Consider the following 21,961-nt stretch of genomic DNA (forward strand, 5'->3'; position numbering starts at 1 on the left):
TCATGTTTTTCCTATTTTGTTGTCTAGATAAACCTATGACTGAAATTTTGTCCATTGCTCAATTAATGTTGAACTTAGCAAAATGTTGAGACCTGATTAAAGCCTTAACATGACCCCCACCTCTTTGGGCATTAACTTTGCCACTTCCTCTTTGACTAACGTGGCTTGTAAGTTCAAATGTTTGTTCATGACACTTGCTTCACTTGATGCTCCTCTGCAGATCTGTTCTTGTATTATCATATCAACCATTATTTCAAATGTTAAAGGGTTCTCCCTTAACATCGCAACCTGATTGAATATGTGGCTATGTGAAGTCGTCCCATGCCTACTCTTCTAAAGGAGAAGCTCCTGTGGGATGACAGCTATGATAGAGGATTTCAGTAGATCAAAGAGGCACTTATTCTTTGAAACTCGAGTTGGTCAAAGACATTCTTTGGTACTCACATACTTGCAGGCATACTCCTTCAACAAGGGGAGGATCAATTCAGGTACCCCCTATTAACAAATGCTTAACATAGAGTTCCTTTACTTAAAATTAAGAAACCTACTCTTTCACTAGTATTTTCTATTGAGAAATTCAAGTAATATGTAATGAGGCAACTATTTGTATTCATAGTAGTGAGTGATGGTCAAGCTAAGCATGTACTTCAAGTCTCCCAATCCTTTGGGATGACTAGCAAACTGGTTCGGAATGCTACAAGAATTTGATTTTCTTACAAATTGTAAAAGTAGGGTGCAATAATCTAAAGAACACCATGATTGACTAAGAAGAGGCCCCTGGATAAATCTCACATATTCCATCAGCATGAAAGATCAATGTATGGTGGTATATTCTGGTTCTCCAACCACCCATCTTTAGTGATCCTCCTTGAATATACGAACATTTTTTGGAAAAGGTTTTGCATCATTCTTATTTCCCTCCATTGCTTTATATTAGTTCATGATCTCCTTCTATGAGAGGTTTGTTCCATACTTTCTTTGGACCCATTTTGTTGGAGAAGATAGCATCTTCTTTCTGTCTTGGCTTGTGCAGCCCGATGAGTAATGTGATGTACAAAAGACATATTGTAACTGAAATCATCAAAGAATAATCGCAAAGAAAGAAATTAGAAAATCAAAAGAACAGCACAAAAGAGAAGAAAAGAAGTGAAGGTTTGAGTAAAGAGCCACAAGCAAACATGGTAATATGACACACAGAACAGAGCAGCGCACAACTAGGGAGATAAAGGAGCCATGAAGATTCAACACCTCATTGAAGACAGTGAAAGCATGCATGTGAGAAAGTTTCTTCAGAGGCAGGGGGGAAACCAACTCAATCAAGATTATACCTGTTCACATAGATTACTAGGTATTTTCAAGTGCATATTATGAGAATCATGGGGGTCAATGTATCTTCAAAATGGTGGACAGCATACGTTGGTGGAGTACATAGAAGCAACACCACAAGAATATTAGAAAGGGACACAAGAGAGGTACACCCCCTGGAAGAAGCTGCTACTTGATCACAAAACTTAAGCAAAGCGCTGACATAATGCACAGAATAGCAACCCTGGAAACAAAAAAAAAGATTCTACTATTATGTAGTCCTAACAATCTTCCAGCGAAGTAATCTACAAAAGTGGATGTGGAATTTTGTAAGCATAGGATAGAACCTAGAAATGTGAGTATTAAAATACTATCAATAAATTACATTAGTTTACAGATTATGCCAATTGAGAATTGAGACCTGACATCCATTCAATCAAAGCCTGATTAACAAGATCTGGAGCTTCATCATGAGGGCAATGGCCAGCCTGCAGCCTTACAATAGATGCTTGAGGATACAGGCTCTTTATCTTGTCCACTTTTGACGCTCCCATCCACGGATCTAAATCTCCCCACAAGAGCAAGAGAGGACATGACAGCTGTGCCAGAAGTTTATTCAAAGTGAGATTTGAAGTCCGAAATAGGACCTGACTCATTAACCTGTCAGCCACACATAAGCCAGTTAGATCATTCTATGTGATGTATGGTCATACCTGCAATACATACGTGTTTCCAAAACAGGATATACCTGTAGTAAACTTCCCCTGCATTGGGATCTTGTGTAGGATAAACTATGGAATCCACCAGATAATCGTCCACATTTGTCTTATCTATATAAACCTGATTAGTAAGGGGAACATTAGTGCTTCGACAGTGCCTATCCACAAAGATAATGTAATCCTTCTATGTCACAAAATCAGAATTACAATTGGTACAATACAAATGCGATTATAACTTGTAACATGAAGTTAAATAATACAGAACTAACGAAATGCCAATGAAAAGGGTAATTTCATCTCAAACATAGTATAACTATGTTGGGGTTAATGATGACTGCATGGCTAAGTTAACCAAAATCTGTGCACTCTTATACAAACCGGGGTAACCATTTTTCAGATCATAAATTCATTGCAACATGCAATGTCTGTTTTACAGAGTATTGTATAATGCGATTGGAAACAGGGAAAATGATTGAGAGGGTAAATCTTATAGTATTTTAAAGCAAATTATCTAATTGTAACCATGGATTGATGAGACAGAACTTTGACTACATGGAGAACATACGTGTGTTTTGAATAGTACCAAGGTCATCTGATGTGAAATTTATCCACATGAGGCACATATTCTGTACTGTGGTGAGTCGTGACCCTATCACCTTCCGTCGTAATGGTGTGGGTCTAAGCATTGTTCCTAATGTTTGATACCAAGTATCCACCAGGGTTACATAGTGTGAAAGAAGGAAGAGGACTTAGGGTAATTGGTGTTAGCTTGATTGCACACCATACATGTCCTAAGCTGACCTAAGGCTGAAGTGCTATAAATCATTCTCAGCCATAATGTAGCGTGTGTTTTTTATATTATATAATGAGCAAGCATTAGAAATGTCTTCTATGAATATTACTGATTTACCATTTTGAATAAAAAGAGACTACAAAATGTTATTTAATGTAGTGTTTTCAAAATTGGAAATTCAACACAATCGCCCTCACATTCACACATGGCATCATGGAGTGTAGGGTTTAAAGAAAAAGACTAGATGTGAACAAAGGAGCATCCCCCTTGTGTTGCAGTTGTACTGCGAGATCATTCTAGATTGGGAGATACAAATTTGTGTTTGATACAAACTGACCCTATGGCAAGACTCCAAGAACTATATCTTAATTGAAAGGGTGTAACTTCCCTCAAAGCAATGGATATTGCAAATCGCCCAAGCTCTAAACCTATTGCAATACCAACTGTCAGTGCTAGATGACACCATCTTTGTAGAACTATGTGTCTTCATTTCTTGAAAACGTTTCTAGTTTTGCTTTGTGTGCAAAAGAGTTTGTGCCTCCTTGAGTCAGCCTCTTCATGGATTTGGCGCCTATGAAGGGCAAAGATTATATATCACTAAAAGGGCTTCCAAAGTCACAAAATAAGTGCAATTCAAGTGACTCAGTGCATGTAGGAATTCAATACAAAGAGATGTGGAAGAGGAGGCATTGCAGAAGCAAAAGAAATCCACATAACACAATATTACAACAAAATTCAAAACCAAAGCTAGGACATTATCATTCATTCCTATGGTAAGTCATACGCTGGTCCCTAAGGCCTCTTCGTACTTATCTTAATAATGCAAGAAGACCAGTTAAAGCTACTGATAAGTGAGCGAACCCAAGGGATGAGATTCTTAGAAGGAAAGACCTTCCACAAAAACAACCACTAGATAGACTTAAAGGTCAAAGTATCGATAATCTTTAAAGGAGTTCACAGCCAAATAGACCACCTTGAAGTGTGAGAAAACCCAAAGACTAAGGCATCCAGAGATAGGTGTAGAAACTACTTGAGCAGGTCTCATATATCCTAACAGTTCTCCTCTCTCCTTGCTAGTATTGTTGTTCCTATGGGGGAATGTCGTAAATTACTAGGCTCTCGATAAAAAGGCTATCAAGAATCAGTCCTTGGTTCTTAAAAACCGTTGAGATTCTAGACTGGTTAAAGGGAGCAAGAATTTTCAGCCACATTGACTAGAAGCATGGTTACCGTCAAAGACTTTATGGCTTACCGAGATATCCATAAAACATCATCTTCTACATTGCATGGCTATAGCACACCCTTGCCGTATTCAATTTAATGATAGTGAAAATATTATTTTTTTCAAAGAAAGGACTTCTATTAAATATGAAAGAAACTCCAAGATCAAGGCTCACGGAAGAAATACACCATGCAAAGCATGAGAAGACAAACACCCTATGAGGCAAAAAATCATGCTCATCCAAGAGAGCTAGAAAAAACCAAGGTTGAGGCTGAAAATGTCACCTCAAGCCTGCAGAGGATCTGAGAAAAATGGGGAGCCACATTCCATTCCCTAAGAAAACAGTCCTCTTGGATGAAGCCACTCGGGAAGTGTTGGAAAATGCACCAAAAAGGCCAAGTGTCACTTGGGAAAGCACCGGCAGGTGCAGAGATCCCAATCCCCGCCCCATAGCCACGCATAACCTCTCCCAAATCCAACAAAAGGTTGCCGGGATGTTGGGAGAGGGGTTCATAACCTTACATATATCCAAGGAATATCCAAATGCACCTTTGTGTATAAGATTTCTCCCCCCCCAATTCCATGTGTTAGTTGTGCGTACCATGGTCTTTTTAGCCCCCTTTATTTCATTATCCACCACACATATTTCCATAGGCACCACGAGGGGGTTTGGACCACACCAAGTCTCCTAAGGCCTATATTTCCAACACATATTCCCTTAGGCACCACAAAGGGGTTTGGACCACACCAAGGCTCCTAAGGCCTATATTTCCAACACGGAAAGACTATTGCATTCTCGCACAAATGGCTATCAAGGTGTGTAAATATCTGTCCAAATACTGACCAATGTATGTGGAGGATGGGTCTAGGAGCCATCCAAAGCCTCTGTGCATCTGGATCTCCAAATATGCCATGCTGAAATGCTCGGTAGAATCTCCAAGAAAGTATCCACCGAGGCATATGCCGGTCAAATAAGGAGATCTGGGAACAACATCCGAAGAGCATGACTCAACTAGATGTCGTAGAACCAAAAAGGACCAAGAATAGTCATGCCTCTCCTAAAATACTTGAGGCCCCGAAAGAGAGAGAGAAGCCACCGAGCCCCAGGTCATGAAGAAGGGAAAAGGAACAAAGGTGCTCAATAGACTAGCAATCCCCTTCTAGATGATCCTCGCTTGTTTGCAGTCCTATCAGCAATTCTGAATAGACTCCTCGGCAAAAAGAAAGATGCATTAACATTTTCTGGAGGACTCGTGGACCTATGAGACAATGTACAATCACCAAGAGTAACCCATACAAGCCATTGTGGGCTGAAACAAAGGTCTCGCTAAGGCCCTTTGCAAAGTATTAAGCACTAAGCTAAAATAAATGCAACAAAAAACTAGTACTCAAACTCAATATCAATATACATAGCCTGGTCCCAAGATGGCTATCCAATGAGCTGCAAAAATATATCGTATCTGTGTCTGCCAAGTCGTCTCTCTCGGCGGTGGGGGACGTGGCTCCGTGACCTCTGTATCCGATGGGCCATGTCAATAGTGACCCTCTGGTCGGGCGATCTCCATCGAATATGACTGTGATGGGCTGGGCCTCCATCGTGTGTGTCCTGGTCCATCTCTGCATCTGTGGCTGCGTCTCTCCACATCGTCGTCTCATCCCGTTGACCCACTCAGTCCTCATATCAACTATCTCCTCCTCCTCGGACCTCAACTCCGGGGCAAACTAAAAAATGTAAAATTCTATAACATGTCGTTGGGCTCCATCTAGCTCAGTCCCACGTGCCACTGTCTCCTCATGCTCTCTGATGTGGCGCAACAAGTTCTCTCTATGTCGCCGCATCTCCAATCAAATAGTGACCAACGCAAACCTGGTCTTGAAAATGAATTGGTCGAGAGAGAGGCCCAAACTTGTGTCCCTCTTGAAATACGCAATGGTATCGTCCTCGAATCTCATAGTATACGTGGCAAGTACCCAAGAAGTGCTCCTCTGTCTATACCTCCTCCAGGGTGCATAGTCTACAGATCCGTTGCTCTCTGGGTGTACCTGTGGCTCTCCCTGTCTCAATCCTCAACTAATGGGTCCGATGGCAATCCTCAAGGCATGTGAGACTCTTTTGTCATCCAAGTACTGGGGTCTGATAAGCACTCTATCCATCGATACTCTGAGGAAATGATCATGGTAGAATCGGATCTTGGTGTGGGGAGCTCCTCGCTCCCCCTCTCCCCAAGCCCGCGACGTGTGGAGCTGAAGTAGGTCTAACCGTATGATACAATTGATCTCATCCCGTGGAATTAGGTAGTCGAGAGCATCTAAGTTGAGCATCTAAGTTGTACTGAAATGGGGGGAGGCGGTCTATTTGGATGCCCTAGCTACGAAACCAGATATGTGTGTGTACCAAGCCATGCTAATTTCCCTCTCAGCTAGGCATATAGACAACTCTAGTGTCAATCTCGGTAGTCTCTCTCTAGGTAAGACCAAGACCCTATGGAGATAAGTGACCATCTGAAAAATGGCATCAACCTGGAGCGGTGTCATACCAAACTCTGCCTGTATGATCTGGTGGGGGAGAGGGTTTTCTTCGAATTGTCCTAGGGCCCATCATCACCTACAACCTCTTGAAATGACAACACTCAGTCTCACTGATAGATTACCCCCCCCAAAAGGGTGTTGTATATAAGGCCATCAGTCTCCCCAATATGTCAAATAGCCATCCCTTTGTTGTGGGGTCCTAGAAATGTGCCCAGAAGCATAGTCTCTCTAGTCGAGCTAGAGCTCCCTGCCCTCACACAAGTCGTGCCCAGGCTGCATGGGTCATCATGCAGCCATTGGCTCCCCTCGGTAAGTGAAGTTGTGTCAGTGAAGAACTGGATGAAGAACTGGATGTGAGGTGTCAGAAATCATAACCTTGGTATTCCCAAGGTTGAGTGTCAAATCTCTCTCTTTGCAAAACACCTCTAGGGCCTCTATGACCTCTGGGTGCCACTGTAGGCCCACTGCTATTGAGGAAGATGGGAGGACTATGTCATATGCATACAATAATATATGTATCATTAGATCAGCCAACAATGATCCCTCGCCCCCTGGACGGTGAATGAAGGTCGTGATCTCATCAATGTCTACCCCAAATAATGTCGATGAGAGAGGGCATCCTTGCTTCACTCTTATTGTGCTCTCGATCCAATCTGATATGCCTCTAAGAGCATGTACCCTTCCTCTAAATAGCTCATATAAGCTCATCACTCCTCATATCATGTATCCTCGGGTATGCATCTCTTAATGTTGTCTAATCGTGTGAAAACGTGGGATTGTATCAAAGGCCTTTTGAAAGTCTACAAAACTTGCATAGACTTTCTGGGATCTCGACCCCGCCTCCTTGATGATTGCATGCAAAGTGAAGATGTGATCAAGGGTGGAATGCTATCTCTGAAACCCAGCCTATCCTAGTGCCCTCTACCCATGTGTCTCTTTGTAGGAGCTCTAGTACTGACCCCTATGCCTTGGCCAGCGTATGGCCAATCATAAGGGTACAGTAATTCCTAGTTTCCATGGGCTCTATTGGCACAAAGTGGTGATTAGTAGGGGGAAAAACGTGGCGCACAACATTATTGATCATCTGTGCTAGGATCGGGGCCAGGAACTCTTGTCCATGAGAGCAAAATGCTCAGTACGTAACACCTCATGGTCTTGGGCTCTCCGATTGTGGACGTGAAGAAGATCACACATTCTATGTTGTTAACAACCTGCATGTGGTGGGTTTGGGGAGGGAAGACATATCCAGCGGTGTTTGAGACAGAACATGATAGAGGGATGTCGCATATGTGTGCCAAACATCAGGATCCATGATGGGGATAGGTGGTTTCCCCCTAGACAAGAGTCCCTAAGCATGCCTCCTATTGGTGTTTGCACAGAGGGTGAATTGGACAACTCCAACATTTGGTTCGAAATGTCCTTTGGGCAGGATCGGACAGCACGAGGAATACTAGAGTTCGGGTCGCTTGGCAAACGGTGATCATGCCACATTGGAAGGCTTGGGTATCATTGATGCGGAGATGCAAAGCACAGCCCTCGTGGGCAAGTTTATTGTGTGCGGCCTCATCCCTGACGCAGAGCCTTGGAAGCTCCTCTTACAGCGAGAGCTTCTCAGGAACACCCCACGCACTGGGGGTAGTGGCAACATTCACACAGACGGATCTTTGCAAAGACTCCCCTTACGAGGAAGGGTTCCCCCACAACGAGGAGCCTCCATAGGGTCTAGCAGAGATTCGTAGGGGGCCTCATCCGTGCTCAACCCTAGAATTCAAGCGTTAGCCCCTCATTTGGCACCCAGAGATCATGGATCAAGATGGACGTATACTCGGGCAGAGGACTCACATTGGATGGGCACAGTGGGATAGTGGACTAGCCCATTCCTTTGGCAGATGGAGCAGATTACCCATGGAGGCAGGGGAGAGACTTGGAGCCATAGCGCATATGTGAGGAGCAGGGCAGCGGATGAGGGAGATTAACCTAGCCATCCCTGAGTCTTGGTGGGAGGGACTCTGCAGGTAGATGGACAACAAATGGTTGGGTTAGTTTTCTCAGACTGGGGTCCCGTCGAGGACGATGATTCACTGGCAGCACGCAGCTTGGTTTCTTTCGTGTAGGGCCTGAAGGCCAACTTCAGAGATGGCGCCTCTGGCTTTGGGAAGGTAGGCCCTTGAGGGAAGTCCGGTGGGATCCAAGAGAGTGGTTTTCGCCTTTCATAATTGGCCTCGCCAAGCAAGTGGATGAGGTGCCCTTCATTTTCTATACCACTTGGATTGGCACGTGGCTTCAAATGGGACTCTTCGACTTGGACCCCTTCGAGGGAGAGGCATTGGGTGGCCTAGAGGGTGCCCCAAGAGATCTGTTCCAGGTTTTGGATGCATCTATGGTCCAATTTGCGGCTGAGGAAGATCTCCTACTTCGTTTGGCTGGCCGCCCACAGAGGCTTGCCCAGGCCCGTGGTTGGAGAAGATGCGGGTGGAGGGGCAGTGTCGTTGTTGTTTTGTTGGATTTCTAGAGACGATCCCTCACTACCTCTAGAGCTGTCGTAGTGCAGTGAGAATCTGGATGGGAGCCCTCAGGATTATGACCCACATGCAGAGCCTTCAGAGGATAAGATGCAATCAAAAGCTGGTTATAATAGTTTGGACGTAGCCTTCCTATTTAGAACTCTTTAGCTAAATGTCTCCTAGTGCTAGCTCCACTAATTTAGCTTTAAATTAGAAAAGTATTGAGTCAAAAAGACCAGTTTTCATGTCTCAAGTATGGAAGTTTCAAAAGGAAAAGTGGAGATAGGGCATTGTCAGTTCCTTGAGAAATGTTGTCCTATACCTACTAGAGTATGGTGATTGATACCTCCACAATGTAATCTGCAAGACACATGCGCAATGCAATCTGCAAGAACCAAATGAAAGAGGCTGGAAATAAACTGAAGCAAAGATCAAGAGCTAGAGCAGAAGAAAGAGCTGAGCCAGGAAGCTGAATCCGGAGTTGGAGAGGCAAATTGTGAGCTGTAGAAGTAATTGGTGATCTGGAGAGGCAATGGGCAAGCTGGCGAGGCAACGCGCGAGCTGCTGGAGAGGCGAATGGAAGTTGCAGGCTTGAGGCGAGCTGTACGGACAGCAAGTCTATACAGTACGAGTTGTACGGTCACGCCATACGGCTGTACGGATGGCGAGGCATGCTGTACGGATGACGAGGTTGTAGGCTCGAACCGTATGGATGTATGGAAATCAGTCTGTGCTGATTGTACGGATTGCTAGGAGCAGGCTATACGGCCTTTTTCAGGGCTGTTGTACAGCAGCAGGAGCTCGCGAGGCAAATGGGAGCTGGACAACCACAAATGTGCACACATTAAGCAGGGAGTTGAGCTCTCAATCTCTCACAGAGTGTGGGTGAGCTGAACCGAAGTCCCCCAACGATGGAATCTTCTTCTCCACGACAAAAATGCAACTGGAGAACGCAAGAGAGCGGGAAGGAGGTAGGCTAGACCAACTAGCTTTGATACCACATGAAGGAACAAGAATGGATAAGGATTGTGAACACAAGAGAACAAGAAGTGAACACAAGTTAAAAGCAAGCTCACAATATTTGTCGGATTCGGACATCCGATGGTCTTTGGACTTCATCACGAGCCCAGCTTGCTCAAGCATGTGCTCATCATTGTTTTCGACAGTTTGGGAATCTAGAGTTGTCTTCACAACAGGTTCAGTTGGCAAGACATAACTTATTATTACGACATGTGTCTCCCATTTTTGCTCGTGAGCAGGCTTTGCAGCTTGAGACTCCTAGTACAGAATGGGAACTTCTTGATGCTTTGAAATCATGTGGTGAATGGAAGACCCCAGGTTGGGATGGCCTTACAGTTGAGTACTTTTTGGCCTACTAGGATGCCTTGAAGCGTGTTTTGTTGCATATGACTAACTCATCTTGGAAAAATCAACAAATGCCATATGCTTGGAAAAAAGGGTTGGTTAAATTGATTCCCTCCAACTCAAATGTCCAGCCAAATGAAGTACAAGTACTTGATATACATAGTCCAAGTACTAGAACACACTAAAACTCCAAAATAGACTAAGTCCTAGTCTATCCTACACCACCATATCATTGTATATATCTCTACACCATGGGATTCTTTCACCTCCACCAAAACCCCATATGTTTTGGCTTCCCCTTTCCAGCCAGCCATTGTACCTTCCACGATGCTAGCCAAGAGGAAAAGGTGACCAAGTGATGATTGATTTTGACAGTCTGCCAGGCAAGAGGGAACTTATTGACTCACATGGGGTTTTACAGACAGATCCTGATGATGTCTTGCGCATAGCTTCAGATTTTTATGTCGCCCTTCTTACTGCTTGCTGATCCTAAGACACGGGATAGAGAGGATGCTAGACAGGTTATTTGGCAGAGCATCCCTTTGTTGGTGAAACCGGATATGCATGTTTTGTTTGATGCACCTTTCACCAACACAGAGTTCAGGACTGCACTTTCAGCCCTTCACAAGGGCAAGTGCCCAGGTTCGGATGGCCTTACCCCCTCTTTTTTCATTGCATTCTGGGATATGATTGGAGACTACATTACTTCAGCCCTGCAGGGCATTTGGGACTCTGGTGAGATGCCCGGGTCGCTTACAGAAGGTCTCATCCACCTTATCCCGAAAGGAGGTTGCAGAAATCTAGTGTCCCAGTGGAGGCCTATCACACTTCTGGGGACTTGTTACAAGATTCTGGCCAAGGCAATTAGCCTCCGATTGCAGCCCCTTCTCCCAGATCTTATTCATGACACTCAGACGGGATTTGTGCATGGCAGAAGCATTTTTTATAACATTTTCTCTTTCTGGGAAGCCTCAGAGTGGGCCATGCAGAGCGGCCAAGAATCTAGCCATTCTACTTTTGGATTTTGAGAAAGCTTATGATAGAGTAGATTGGGGTTTTTTGGAGGGCACCCTCCTACGTTTTGGCTTTACTGATGCTTGGATCAGAGGTGTTTCCTCTTTGTCCAGATCAGCCTACAGCCAGGTACTTATTGGTGGGGTAAGGGGTGAGAGATTTCAGATTTCCAGATCAGTCCGCCACGGATGCCCCCTTGCTCCTTTCCTTTTTTTGTTCGTGACCGAAGCTATGAGTATCTATGTTAGATCTCAAGCTAACATCTTTGGGCTGAGACTTCCCATTAGAAGGGAAGAGGAGTTACTTAACAGTGAGTTGACAGATGACACAGCAGTTTACTTGGATGCCACTCCACAGATGCTCACTTCTTTCAGAACAGCATTGGATTTATTTTGCTTGGCGGCGCGGGCGCAGATAAATTGGCATAAATCCAATGGCTTTTGGATCAGTGATGAGGACACTCCAGTTTGGGGGCTTGACATAGGATTCACTTGGGTTCAGAGGGGTGTGCCTGCCAAGTATTTGGGCTGCCAGGTCGGTTTGGATATTTCTTCCACGCAACAGTTTGCTCCCGTGTTGGAGAGCATCAGGAGGAAGCTCCTTTTTTGGAGCTCAGCCAAGCTGGATCTTGCCTCTAGAGTTGTGGTGGTCAACCAGGTCCTCTTGGCCGTGGCCTGGTTTGTTTGTTCTTGTTGGTGCTATTCTAGGGACTACATCACTCAGCTCAGGAGACCGATCAGAAATTTTCTTTGGAGTGGGCTTGATGGCACAGCAGATAGCTTAGCCAGGGTGGCTTGGGAGACCCTCATCCTCCCTACACAGGAAGGGGGTCTCAATATTATTGATCTAGATTTATAGTGCAGAGCTTTACTATGCAAGATGGTGGTGCAGGGACTTATGCCAGGGCAGGAACCGTGAAGGCCTTTCTTATTAGCAACATACAGAGGTGCACACCTTCTTCAGGAGGAGACCGGATGAGCAGTATTAGGTGGATCTTCACCACAGCACACCTCAGATCACCTTTGTCCCCTCTCATGGTTGCCATTCTGAAAGCATGGGCCAGTTTCAGGAGCACTCTTTGGAGGATTCCTCCTTCCTCTTGTGAAGAGATTGATAGGCAACCCATCATGTGAAATGACAATATTTTGGATGATCATGGCAGACCACTTGGTGCCTCACTCTACATGCAGTGGTCCAGGTGTGAGAGGAGACGTGCATCATCTATGGGGTCTTGGAAAGCTTTCCGCAGGCTTTCAGAGGAGACCAAGTCTCAGTTGACAGGACATCTCAGAGGGAGTGCAGGGAGGATCTTGCAGTACTTCCAGAGGATTGGGTAGACACAGATGATATGCCACTCACTTGCTCCACTTGGGCAGGTACTTTTATGAGACGCGGTGTTCCGCTTCAGGTTTTGGCCTTTCGAGATGCATAGGAGGATGCTTTAGTTTTTAGTGTGCAGGATGGTGGCAGATTGCTCAAATCCACATAGGACATCTTGCTTGAGTCTGCTTTTCAGCCTATCAAAGTTGTAGGTCTTTTGGTGCAGGGATCAGATTCAGAGTGGTTCCTCGACCGAGACCCCCGGCTACTCTCCACCGGGTCTTGGAGCCTTTGGTTCTACAGGGGAGTTCCCATTAGGTATTTGCAGTGGGACCCTGGAGAGTGGGAGTGGATTGACGCAGGGCATCGAGAGAAGAGCATCCCCTTCTTTCATTACACGGTCAGTAATGCCAGGAGATTCCAGCTCAGTAGTAGAGGTTGGAGACCTTCCAGAGTTCCTCATTGGGAGACATTTGATATCATTGCAGATCTGCAGAGGTGCTTCTGAAAGAGACTCTGGAAATCCCACAGGAATAGAAAGATCACTCTCTTCTTTTGGCTTTCTATCCATGGTGGGATTGCAGTGAACCTTTGGAGATCCTAGTTCGGAGCCGACCCTACTTGCCCTCGTTGCCTCTCTGCTTCGGAGACTATTCAATATTGTTTATGGGATTGTAGACAGGCGAGGATGATTTGGATGGGGGTAGCTAGGATTTTCAGTCACTTTGCCCACTCCCCATTCTTTATGACATGGGGCTCACTGGCTTGGCTTTCTCTTACAGGGCCTCAGGTATTGTATGAGAGACTTGACTCCTCTCGGGCCATTTTGGTTTGACGTCATCAGATTGAGTCCTTTTCGTTGGATGTGGTACCACACCATCCTTTTACAGATGTACATGCCTCTGTGGATACTTCTTGGGAGATTTTAGCGAGCATAGCATCCTGGCATATCTGGAGAGCCAGATGCATAGAGGCTATGGAGGGTACTCAAGTTCATCCCTCGCACACTTTGGCTTGTATCTGGACAGACACCGTACATACTTTGATGGCCGTATGGATGAGTATGCAGGGAGACTCCCGTGCAGCCTCAGCTAGGAGGACTTCTTTCTTCAGGGAATGGAAGGATTCTCCTTTCTTCTCTGAGACTCCTACAGGGTTGAGGTGGCACTTTCAGCCTCAGCCTTGGTTGTTTTCCACCTCACTTTGAGGGGGTTTTATTTATCCTCATGATTTCATGATGTATTCCACTTTGAGCTTACTCCTGTGGGTTTTTTCTCCTACTTAATAGAAGTCTATTTCTGGAAAAAAAAAAAAAAGAGGGAACTCGGGGATTGTGGTAGGCCCAATAAGGGCAATTTCCTAGAACCCATGTATCTAAATGTGCTCAAGCCGTTGTTTCGTCTGTTCTGCTCATGTGTTGAAAGCACTAGTGGGCAGCCTCTAGATAATGGAGCAAAGAAGAAAACCCCATTTTCATGGCAAGGAGTGTTTATTTTGATGAGCATATGGAGAGGCTTTTTGGGACCAGAGGTCAAGGTACAAAATCCCCCAAAGGGAATCAAAAAGTCTCCAGGTTATCTTGAATCATTGTAGGTTTTGTGTCACAAAGAAGCATCATTCAGGTGTGCAGTTGAGGAGTGAGGTTTCACTAAAACCTATGGACATTCAGACTGCATATTTCCAAATTTGCCACATTCAAAACAGGAACCCACAATTTATTTTATTTTAGTTTAAAGAGAACATGTTGTGATGGCATGCCAACCATCCCAACCTGCAAAGACACATGTGTAAGAGTGGTCCTATTAGTGTCCCATAAAACAAAAAATCAATTTTACATTGCCAAGAGACAAACCACTTGTCCAAAGCTTCAGCCAAGTAAGGCAATGCTGGCCTGCAATATAACGGCAAGCCTACCACTTCAACCCATACTAGGCATCTGTGAGATGAATAAGACTTTGATAATCCTTGGTAGGCATCCAAGGATAAGCATGCACCAATTGATTGCCAAAAGAGAGCAGATTTGAGCAACAGTTGTTGCTTATATTGGGCATCCATGAAAATAACTTCATAGAATCCTCTATCCACTTTATAACAGCCCTCATCAAAGCAGCCCTTAAGAAGGGATTTCAACCATTGTGCTACATCTTCTACATCAAGCATACGTCCTGGAAAAAACAAAACCATGGCTCTTTGAGCCAAGCCCATGACTAGTGCATATAGAACCTATGCTAGGACAAAGAACCGAAACTCTAGGACAGGTTCCCCAAGCTTGATTTATTTCTAAAAATCCTTCCTGCAATGTATCAAGAAATGGTTGAAGCTTTGGGTTTGCACATGGCTCCAAATTTTTAGCAACGACCTGACGGCACTTGGGGCCGTTCCTCTTGTATTGATGAGACTCCATTCAACATAACCAACAACTAAAGAAAAGGAAAAAAAAACAGAGCTAGAAGACAAAAGCACAAGAAAGGTGAGATATGGAGAGCACTAGAGAGGGTTGATATAAAGAATAAAGGTGTAGAGAAAGGAAAGAATCAAACAAGAGGTTATGGACATGCAGAAACAGAGCTTGGAGAAGGTATTTGAAGGGCGAGATAGAAAAGGGAAGATAAGATTCGAAAAGGCCAGAAAACCCAAAATGTATGAATAGCCAAGCTGGCAACAGATATAGGCAACTGAATTACGTACAACAAATTAGAGAAACCCCCCCAATAAAACCCACACATGCACACATGGACTCACACACCCTGTGGGAAACTGCAAAGACCAGAATTTGGGGCGACAAAAGAGAGAGAAATGTGCATAGAATCAGGGGTTATGTAGTGAGAAGGGAGGCATAAAAATATGAAGCAATATGCATGACGACATTAGGACCTAAATGCAAAATCTTATTAGAGTCAACCAGTTGAGAAACACTTGCTCTCCCTTGTCTTGGGCCAAGAGTGGGCCAAGAGTAAAGGAAAAAAAAGTTTGCTGACTCTCCCTCCCATCTAAATGAAAAAAGACTCGTGTGTGGATACTCATCTCTTATCCAAAAGTATCTAATGTTGAACATCAGGTGCTCCTGAATCCAAGCCGATTCCACTCTTCCCTCTATAGGACTGCTAACTATAGATGTATACCAATCTCATGTATCAAAATCTCAACGGCTCCTAGTACGAGCAACCGATGATAAGAAGCCTTGATACGAGCGAGAGCTGCTGCCACATTTAAGGGTGAAGGCATCCCAACCTGTATATAAGATACCAAATCTATAACTCTCTCTCAAAAAGTCCCTCCTTTGCATAAAAGGCATCTAGAATTATGGTGGTGATAAAGCGGGCATACATAGGAGGCTTAGATACTAACAAACACTAGAAAGTCATCACAAGTAGAGAATTCTGGGGCAATACAAATAGTGCTGTCTCTATCCAATGCCCAATCATCAACATAAAATCTATCAATACGTGCATGGATGGACATGTGGCATCTCCTAACGACCAAGAAGTAAGAATGAGGAAAGCATAATGTAAAAAGCATCATTTGTCCAAGAATCTTTGCCACTGAACTAAAATAAAAAAGCATCCTAGGCAGCTCTCTCAAGAGATTGAAGACCCCTTCACTTCCCTCTTCTGTAAATGAGGATAACTCTACCATGTTGACGTCAACCCCAATAATCCAAGAATCTACAACGGGGCCTAGGATACCAATTCCTTCCAAAACAATACACAATTCCCTCTATTGTTAGCGACGTACAAGTTGAGAAGACCAAGTGGCAAACTTATGTCCATCAATCAAAAGTAGGATCTAGTGTGCTCTATAGGAGTGATGATACCATGTCCAACAACTAGGGGAAGAAGAGAATCTGAAACTGATGTACAAGCTCCTTGGACCTCCAATGGTGCCAAAAATGAGACAAAGTATGACCCTAAAAGCAATTCACCCTACTTTCTTCAATCTCCACCATCCAATCCATATTCTTGGATAAAGAGAATCTCAATATGGCCCCCAATAACACTTGGATGAAGCTGATTATGAATCAACTACCTTCGGCGGCAGCGATGAGTAGCATTGCCAAGGCCCTAAATGTTCCAATCAACAACCCTCATCTATGGGATGAAGACAACTAAAACGGCTTCCCCAACCTCATGGTGGAAGCACGCAAAGAGGATCTCTTGAAATAGTGTAGGGGGAGGAAAATCCATAGGGGAAAGGATCCCCAACCGAGTGGACATCAACGATATATCAATATGAACTAGAGGAGCCGCGCTGACAAAGGTGGAGGACAAAAAATTTGCCATGTCTTTGCAATCAGCCGAAGGTGAAAAAAAGCTATTTTGAACTAGCTAAAAGGGGGATGGAATCCGGACAATCCCTACCTACGAGGTGGTGGCATAGGAGGTGGGGGGCCCGTATAGGTCCTTGATGAAGAGGGAGCTCAAGGAGAGAGGGGTTGCTCAACGGGAGAAAGGAAGCCAAGATCCAGAATAAGGGCCTCCTAATCTACCAGAATCACACTTGAAGGAGAGAGGGACTACCGAACGGGAGAAGGGGAATCATGATCTAGAGAGAGGTCCTCTTGAACTATCAGAGCTGCAACCGAAACTCTACCACTGACCACAATCCTCTGACGAGGGGCACTGGGGGAAGGGGGTGCCATTGGCGCATGCTGTTGAGGTGAAATGCCTTCTTGGGCCTTTTCTTCTTCTTTGGGCAATCTCTAGCGAGAAAGCCAATTGAATAAGAATTACAAAATTCTGAAAGCATCCCTTCTGTTCCAATGAAAAGAAGAAATGGAATATCTCTCACCAAGTCATACAAGAATCCAGAAGCATGTGCCAAAATGCCAACTGTAATAAGCATATCATCGGCTGCAGTCAATTCAGCAGGTTCCAATTGAGTTGGCACATCCCATCATCTTAAAATTATCTACTTATTTTGTGGTGTTTCATAGTTTCAACAAGATAGATAAAAGTGAGGGTGTGATGCACGATGTCATAACTTTTTGTCAAATTTTGCATCTAACTCACATCCCTGCCCATGTAGAACCTTACTTGGAGAGATGAAGACGATTAATCCTTTGTTCCATGCTTGGGCTTTCCAACAATTGACTAGGCAAATCACGCAAGGAACAGCAATGGCCAAAATGTTCCAGATATTGAAGTGGAGCAAGTGCGTGAGCTATGTTGTCATTCATCAAAAAATAGTCTTGACTGGAGAGGAACTTGATAAACGACAACCTTGAGCACACAGAAAAATGTGGCATTGCAGAAAGAGGGCACCTTCATTTGCATCAGGATAAATAGAAAATGAAGACTGCGATAAGCACACGAGATTCATAAAGCATTGAAGAAAGTTTTGGGTTTTGAAATAGGTTGCATCTTACATATCAAGAAACGACTCAAGCAGCAAGATTTCTATGTTTAAAAATTACTTTGATCAGGCTGTGCTGCCTTGTAGAGAAAGAATAATCTGCTGTCAGGAGCTTACATTGTTGAGAACAGAGCGAATTCGTGCAGGTTGCTTGGCTTGCCAAAATGCAAACATGATTGCAATTTTCCGAAAAAAATTCCTCAATGGATTCCATATGAGTTTTTGAACAGCTGTTTCTTCTAAAATCTCCTTGCCCTCATCATCAGGACTGTCGAATTGGCCAGAAGCATTCAAAAGAGCAACTCCAGAGACAAGTTCGGGATAAAATGCTGCAGTTAGTAAGACAGTGAAACCACCAACGCTGTCCACAACACCGTAATCACATATATTAGTTCTCAGAAGAGGAATACGATGAAGTTAAGAAAAGTGTTGCAACTATTGATGAGAGGGACTTTGGGTAAGAATTACATGACAAGAGAAAGCAATCACATGCATAGCTTACTGTCACACAGTAAAAATCCTCATCAAACTTACAAACTCAAGGTCACAACAAACATGCGAGCATATGGCTAATCTACACCAAGTAATGGCAATTTTCATGCACTTCAAGATTGAATCTAATGGCATTCAGTCTTTCAGATGTAATTTCTCTTATTTCATTCTGTTTTTGCCACATAATGTGAGCAATAGAGAGTAGGCATGCTCTAAATAACATAACGTACATGATGCCTCAAGCATTCGTCTTTGGAAATCAATGTTTTGATTTTTCTACTGACTCATACACCATTTGGTCTTCCATATATGTTACTCTCTCTCTCTCTCTCTCTCTCTCTCTCTCTCTCCATACGTCACTGCACAGCACTCCTTTCCCTACACCATGAAGCACACAAGAAGCGGCCCAAAATAGTCACTATGATGATGAGTGCAAAGCAGGACCCCATCACACCCTTTTCTTCAGCCCTTCCAGGCTTGTATGAGTTATTTTATGCTTGGTGTACTTTTTCCCAAAGGCCCACGAGGCAAGGCCTCTGAGGATGTTAATATCTCTCTCTCTCTCTCTCTCTCTCTCTCTCTCTCACACACACACACACACACACACAGTGCACACACACATACTCACTCACTCGCACACACATACACACACACACACACTTTTTTTTTCTGAATTTTTTTTTGCGTTATATTACAGAGCCACTGTCCCAAAAAAGGGGGGGAAAGTGCTCAAATACATCAAGAGAAGATTTCAAGATATGACAAGTATACATCATAGTCTATATAATGAGTGTGGATGCTTGCTCCACCCTTCTAGCTGGATTTGTATCAGGTTTTTTCACAGTCTCATAGACCCATCGGTCTTCCAAAGACTTTAATAAACTCTCTCTCTCTCTCTCTCTCTCTCTCTCACACACACACACACACACACACACACTTTTTTGTGAAACCAGTAACTATAAAATTAACATGAAATCAATGTACATGACATTAGACTCCAAAGGAGAGCCTAATGAAAGAACTCAAAAACAGTGAGAAAACACTTCAAGGCTAGTAGCATCCAAGTCTCTCTCTCTCTCTCTCACACACACACACACACACACACACACACACACATGCGCGTGCCTGTGCGCGACTAGCTGCCAGCCCTATGGCTGTGCATTAGACTCAAAACCCCAAATCAACTCCTTTTGTATATCCATCATGAAGAATGTGGATTAGATGTGCCCGAAGAACTGACACATGTTTACTTACAAAAAGATCGTTGATCTGAAAGTAAAGACCTGATGTACTTATACAGTGAAGCTTATGACATCGCAATTAATGTTGCAACTGAAATATGTTCAATAGCAGCATGTGACTGCACCAGCATAAATACACTGGGATAAAACAATTGACTCGTATTTGTTCCCCACCATGACAGAAGAGAGTTGATGTACATTATATGATGAAGTATATGGCATCACAATTAATGTTCCATATGTTGCAACTGAAATGTTCACTAGCAGCATGTGACTACACCAGGATAAAACTATTGTCTCATACCTGTTTCCCACCAAGACAGCTCGATCTTGAACTATATCCTTCAGAAAGTCTGCAACTTGATCTTTCCAAATTGAGGGATCATAATCGATTAGTGCTTTGTCACTCCATCCAAATCCTAAGAGATCCATAGCATAAACCTTGAACTTTGTAGCAAGCTCAGGGATATTGTATCTGTGCATAATAAGGCAGCTAGAATAAAATTGAGATCCTTGATCATCTGCGAGGACATGGTTTTTTTTTTTTTTCAGGAAAAGATGAATGTAAGAATCATTGTTATGTATAAATTCTCATTAATTTTAAGTTTTGGGGAGACTTTTAAAAGAACAAAGACCAGTAGGATTAAAACTGGGATACATATAAGACTACAAATTGTGTCTGCCTTTTTCTGCTTCTTTGTCCCGATTCAAAACTCTTTAGGGAAAGATACACATCATTAGAATATCTTTTTTGAACTGTAAAAATTCCATTGAAAGTTGCAAAGTTTACCTGCTACATGCTGATACACAGGAATGTGTAGAGGAGTGACTCAAATGTACAGATATGCCAATAGTAGAAAAGTGTCTCATAGCTACAAACAAAGCGAATGGCTGACTGATGAGAGAGAGACAATAGGTATCTTGAGGAAAAACACTCTGTCACTTGAGTGCTACTACGGCCATCCTCTACAAGTTGCAACAGGCAAGCCTTGATTGTAGCAAACATGCAGGAGACTGTAAATTAAGAGGTGATATTAGCTAGTTGCATGCCATAATGTTCTTATATTATTGTTAACGCTACACTTCCATGGGTCGAGACATAGTCTTTGATCTCTTTGTGGCATGCCATTTGCAGACTAAATTTTGTCAGTTTCATATATCCATAGAAGCTTGTGCAATGACATTCTGAAAAACAAAGAAGGTACTTCAATGCATGTGCTACATCTACATATATACATAATGAATCATCATGCTCACTTTAGTGCAATTCTTCATGTACTATAATTTCAGGCTTGCTACCACTTTCAAGAAGTCTTTCATCATCCTTCTAACCACAGGAAATGATCATCAGGTTCCGTGTACATCAGCACCAAAGGGTCCATATTAACGCAGTAGCTAATTTTTAACGATCTCTCTTAATAATGGAATGAGAGTACCACTACATCTCCAATAACAATTTAACACCAATACGAGAATACATGTAAGACTCAAGACCAGCATAGAAGGAACAAAGAGGAGAGAATAGCCATTGGGTGTAGTAGCTAAGCTCCTTAGAAAAGAGAGAGAAGGATACTGTCATGATCAAGCCACAGGATTTACCCCGATGCTCTCTTCAAGGAACAGCACATGATCAAGCCAAGATCAAGTGGCGTGATTTACAAGGAATGGAGCATGAACAAAGCATCATTTGAAGTTGCGACAAATCAAGGGCTGGAATAAAGCTAAAAACAACACCATGCTCACACCATGCTCAGGTGTTGTTTTATCACATGATTGGTTTGCAACCTCATCCCGCATGCCCTTTTAATCATCCTAGTTCAAGCTTTTCCCTTTTTGGAATGATTTTTCATAGGCTGAACAAATAGATTTTCTGCTATTGCTTCGTCGGAGTTGGTCACTCCATCGAGTGGTTCAACTACCACCATACTGTTCTCAAGCACTTTAGACAGTGTCTGAAACTTACCCGATAGGTTCTCAGACTTCTTGTAGGTGTTTAAGCCATAAGGGAGATTCATTCCAATGATGAACCTTCACTTGACAATTGTAAAACACAATGACTTCATGAGGGACGGAATTCCTGTTGGATGGAATTCCTGTTGGGATGG

At 43.5% G+C, this 21,961-nt stretch overlaps 1 protein-coding gene across 2 annotated transcripts in view; it reads right to left on the reverse strand.

The window, feature by feature from the left end:
• Window positions 1–1,557: 1,557 nt before the first annotated feature.
• Window positions 1,558–21,961, reverse strand: part of LOC147904426 (alpha/beta-Hydrolases superfamily protein) — a 60,127-nt gene continuing 39,723 nt past the window's right edge. The window contains exons 4-7 of one of the 2 annotated variants that reach the window (XM_087394318.1): window positions 20,161–20,331; window positions 18,241–18,484; window positions 2,054–2,145; window positions 1,558–1,965 (exon numbers count right to left, since the gene is read on the reverse strand). In XM_087394318.1, the coding sequence (XP_087250444.1) occupies window positions 1,704–1,965; window positions 2,054–2,145; window positions 18,241–18,484; window positions 20,161–20,331 (769 nt within the window). In that variant the 3' untranslated portion in view covers window positions 1,558–1,703. The remainder of the gene's footprint in view (window positions 1,966–2,053; window positions 2,146–18,240; window positions 18,485–20,160; window positions 20,332–21,961) is intronic. The other variant, XM_087394325.1, reaches the window with a different exon arrangement.

The sequence above is a fragment of the Dipteris shenzhenensis genome, chromosome 2 (assembly GCF_047967505.1).
Source record: "Dipteris shenzhenensis isolate YYH24624 ecotype China chromosome 2, Dip_SZ_1.0, whole genome shotgun sequence".
In the NCBI taxonomy this organism is placed as follows: Eukaryota; Viridiplantae; Streptophyta; class Polypodiopsida; order Gleicheniales; family Dipteridaceae; genus Dipteris; species Dipteris shenzhenensis.